The sequence below is a fragment of the Calliopsis andreniformis genome, unplaced genomic scaffold (assembly GCF_051401765.1).
Source record: "Calliopsis andreniformis isolate RMS-2024a unplaced genomic scaffold, iyCalAndr_principal scaffold0364, whole genome shotgun sequence".
In the NCBI taxonomy this organism is placed as follows: domain Eukaryota; kingdom Metazoa; phylum Arthropoda; class Insecta; order Hymenoptera; family Andrenidae; genus Calliopsis; species Calliopsis andreniformis.
This window is the reverse complement of record NW_027480773.1, coordinates 9,755-14,041: the sequence shown is the minus strand read 5'-3', so window position 1 is coordinate 14,041 and position 4,287 is coordinate 9,755. Positions and strand designations below refer to the sequence as shown.

Sequence of the window (4,287 nt, the reverse complement as noted above, 5' to 3'; positions counted from 1 at the left end):
CCCGCAATTCCAAACATCGTAATGTAACGATAGTTGTTACGGCTAAGGTGTTCATGCTCACCTTCTCGAGGCTTCAGAAGAACACACACACGCACACATACATCCCCACAACTCTCACAAATTCACACACACTCGCGTCGCCGACTTTCGACGACGATTCCAAGGAGAGCGTATAATACAATCACAACAATTATAATTTAGAATTTTGAACGTCAAAGGCCAGAATGTGCCAGACTAGGAAATTCCATAATGACAAAGCATTGTCGTGACACACCCCGGCCGACGTAATGGCCGAAAGTCAAAAATCCGAAAAATTTCCTGTTCGGAACGTAACAGTCCTCCCTCCTTAGAATCGTCGTCGTCCCCGACGACAATCGCTATGCGGATATCACCGCCCCCGGACGGGAAGAGCGTCGAACCCGCTGAAGTCGTTGTTACCGAATATTCCTTTGCGACGGCACCCCGACATGCAACTAGGAAAGTCCATAATGCCTGAGCATTGTTGCAAGGCAGGGCACTCGCTACTCGTCTACTTGGAAGTACGTTGGCCGTCCTATCCTCTCATAATATACTCGGTTGTAAAATGTCGCTCGCTGTCTTTTCGCGGGTCTGGCTCGAGTCCCCCCCAGATACATGTACAGGATCTGACCCCGCACCGGCACGGTCTCGCTGGCCACCCCCACGGTCAAGTTACCGATGCCCTGGCAGCCCTCGAGATTCAGCAGGCCCAATTGTGCTGCGGCTCTGAGCAATCCACAGATGTCATCATCGGTGACCGAATTGTTATCCCGACAGGTCAGCGTCGTAAGCGCAATCATGCGGCTCAAAAATCCCCCCCGGACTGTCTCGAACAGGGCGTCCATTTGTAATTCCCGGCAGGCAGACAGGTTGCTCAAAGGTTCCAAGTCCTCCCCTCTCAAGGACATACACCCAGATATGTTGAGCCTCTCTAAGCTTCTGAGTGATCTACCCACTGCCGCGATTACTCGTCCGTCTACCCAGCGGCAGAAACTGACGTCTAATGTTCTTAGATTCTGAAAAGAGTCCATCAGAGCTACTGCCCTTCTCGTCACCTCCGGCTCCAGTATCGGTACCTCAGGCTCGTCTATGTCGCCAATAATGGGCGCTGGATAAAAATTAACTAAGTGGATGATCAGCTCAGTTAAACATATTTGCAGCTGCCTATTCCCTATTAGGGCATCGAGTGGTTTGGCATCCACTATCTGGTAACACCCGCCAATCTCGAGGGCCGCCAGGCGCTCGGCAGACGCTAACGCGGACGCGAGGCACTCACTCCGCATCCGTTGGCATCGACGGATACGAAGCGTACCGACGCGAATCCCGTCCCTAATGGCCGAACCCGTGAATGAATTGCCCACCAGTGTGAGAGTCTGCAATGCGGTATTGTTGTCGAGAAGCTCTTTTAATTCCGGGTCTACGGGACCAGTGCACCTCCCTACGGTAAGGGACTCAAGCCCGCGTAAGGTCTTCAGTTCCCTCAAGACCGGAGGACGTATACTGACACTCAGCAAGTCGACATCCCTCAAACGCCCGCAGTGGGCGGCGGCGATAGACAACGCCTGCGGCCGAAGCGCTGATACCAGACGCGAGTCGTCCAGCCTCAGTGAGGTGATATATCTGCCGCCGCGGAGAATCGCCCAACGGAAGGCCTCAGTGCTTAATGGGTTTTTCTCCCATGTACAGTTCCACGAATTTCCCCAGCGCCAGTCGTTAGGGTCGAAAGCCGTCACCCCCTGATGCGACCAAAGGCTCCCCTCTCGCCAGCGATGAGAGACCTGCTCCATACGCGCCCGGTCACGGTACTCCAAGTATGCGCCTATATGCGCGAGACACTCAACGGGGAGGGCCGCTGCCTTGGAAGGCGGCAAGATCAGGCCATCGAAGGGATCCACTGCTGGTTCCCTGACCGGGACGTCCTCTCCTCGCGAATGCCAGCTGTCAGCCGGTAGGACACCCAGTTTGCGTTTGTGGCAAAAGAAAGGATGCACCCCCGCTTCCTCGACGACTCGGCTCGCCTGTTCCGCAGTCTCGAAGGTCACGAATGCGGTGTTTCCCGTTGCCTTCCTCTGGACTACGGCTTCCCGAGCGCCCCAGCTACCGAAGACCTTCATCAGGTCCTTTTTCTTGGTGTAGGGCGCCAACCTCGCCACGTACACCCGACGCTCCGCCTCAACCACCCGGTACCCGCTAGTGCCTGCCATCCTAGTGTAGCATGTAAATCACAAGACTATAAGTAAGTTAATATTCAAATATATAAAATAGCCCCTTTTGTTCGACGTTCTGTGGTGGAAAGAAGGACACCGGAATCGCCCCGAGGCAATCAGGTGGACATAGCGTCCCATCCAGAGGTGTTCCCCCGAAGCCCCGAAAATGACCCATTCGCGACAAGTCACGGGCTTGGATTCTAACAACCCGATTCATAGGCTTTCAATCCGCCGATTTCCCCAACCACGGTAAATTCTGGACTCTAAATTAATTTCAATTTGTCTGGATGTTTAGTAAGAAGGTTGCCTTGCTCATCCCTTAGTATAATTCCCCTTCCTTCCAGTGTTCCAACAATTACGTAAGGACCGCGGTAACGCTCATGAAACTTTCCCTTTTTGGGTTCGACCAAGACATGTACCACGTCTCCTACCTTTCCCTGGAATGATCTTGCTTTCCTATCATACTGCGCCTTAGAGGTTTCCTTAGCCTTGATTAGATTCTTTCCCGCCAACGTTTGCATTTCTGTCAACCGTATTATTAGATCTTGCAAGTAAGCGTTATAGGTTGGAAGTTTTTGATCTGGCTCAAAGCTATTTGGACATCGCGCTATTTTACCGAATACTAATTCATGCGGCGTGAAGTTAGTCGCCTCGTGTACTGAAGTGTTATATGAGAACATCGCGAAAGGTATCAGACGATCCCAATCGTCGAAGTCGCTTACATAATGACTAAGGTACTCGGTTAGAACGATGTGGCTCCTTTCCAATGCCCCATTCGTTTGTGGACGGTAACCTGAAGTTGTAACGTGATGTATTCGCAGTATACGTGTCAAACTTCGAATGAGGCTGCTCATAAAGCTAGTTCCTCTGTCTGTTAGGATTATACGAGGTGCACCATACTGCAATATCAGATGTGTAACCATAGCATGCGCTATCGTTTCTGCTCTTATGTCAGGCAAGGGAACGGCTATGCAGTATTTCGTCAAGTTGTCCTGCATTGTCAGAATGTAACGGTTTCCCAATGGTGTGGTAGGTAAAGGTCCCACTGTATCTAAGGATACCTTTTCAAAAGCTTCAATTGGAGTATCAGTTATTAACATGGGTTCCCTGGTTTTGGCTCTAACCAATTTATGGCTATGACAATCCTTACAGTTACGAATAAAATTTTGAACATCGTTTCGTAAACCTGGCCAATAGAATTTCTCTCTAATTCTACGGTATGTTTTCGTCACACCCTTGTGTCCGCCAATTAATCCACTATGAAATTCCGAAATGATCTCAGCGCGTACTGATTTTGGAGGTACTCGTATATTACCATAGCAAATTGTGATTTCAATGCCACTACTTTCAAAAATATAGGTTAATAAAGGTGCAAGCATATTATGAGGAAGCTCGTCTGTGAAATCACCCGAATGGGATATTCTAAAAGATGAAATGTTTGATTTTAAAAGTATATGTTTTAAATTTGATAGTCCATTTATTAAGTTGTGTATACTAAGACGATCTGAATGAAAAGCTTTTACGACTATGCTGAAGATTTTATATTTTCCTCGACTAGTAATTAATACTTGACCTATTGTTGGTTTTACTGATTTCATATGCTCAAAATTTACTATGTGTAAGTCAGATAGCAATTTGCTAGTTGAAGTTATTGGTTCGCAATCAGCTGACACAAAATGCACGTAATGCGATCGGGAATAAGTAAGATTTTCTCTGGTGTTGGATATGAATTCAGTAGCCTTATGCTGAAGTTCAGGGAAATCCAGCGGTCTTGCTGCTTCCAAGTCGGGTGGAATGTCTTCGGTCATTAGGGTTTGTGAACCCCTTTGGTTCCCTAATAGACGTCTAGGCCAATGTACAGATGAAATCTTTCCTCCCTCCTTAGAAATTTGAGTGGATAAAGGTTTTGGAAATGGTGTTGAAAGAGCTAAGGGTTGCGTTAACGGAGCGGGTGTTGGGAAAATGGATTGATACGAAGGTTTAATGATTATAGAGTTATTGGTTTCATTTAGTTCAGTGTCTTCAGGAATATCTCTAAGTGCAGGTGGTTTGGAAAGGGCTC

The 4,287-nt window shown here is 48.4% G+C and overlaps 1 protein-coding gene across 1 annotated transcript; it reads right to left on the bottom strand.

Moving 5' to 3' along the window:
• Positions 1-521: 521 nt before the first annotated feature.
• On the bottom strand, positions 522-2,222 carry LOC143187843 (uncharacterized). Its single transcript, XM_076392022.1, has one exon. It carries the CDS (start codon positions 2,220-2,222, stop codon positions 522-524), a length of 1,701 nt encoding a protein of 566 aa, XP_076248137.1.
• Between the last annotated feature and the right edge of the window lie 2,065 nt (positions 2,223-4,287).

Bases quoted from the DNA above. Each gene is read 5' to 3' on its own strand.
- LOC143187843 (XM_076392022.1), bottom strand. From the start codon at position 2,222: ATGGCAGGCACTAGCGGGTACCGGGTGGTTGAGGCGGAGCGTCGGGTG.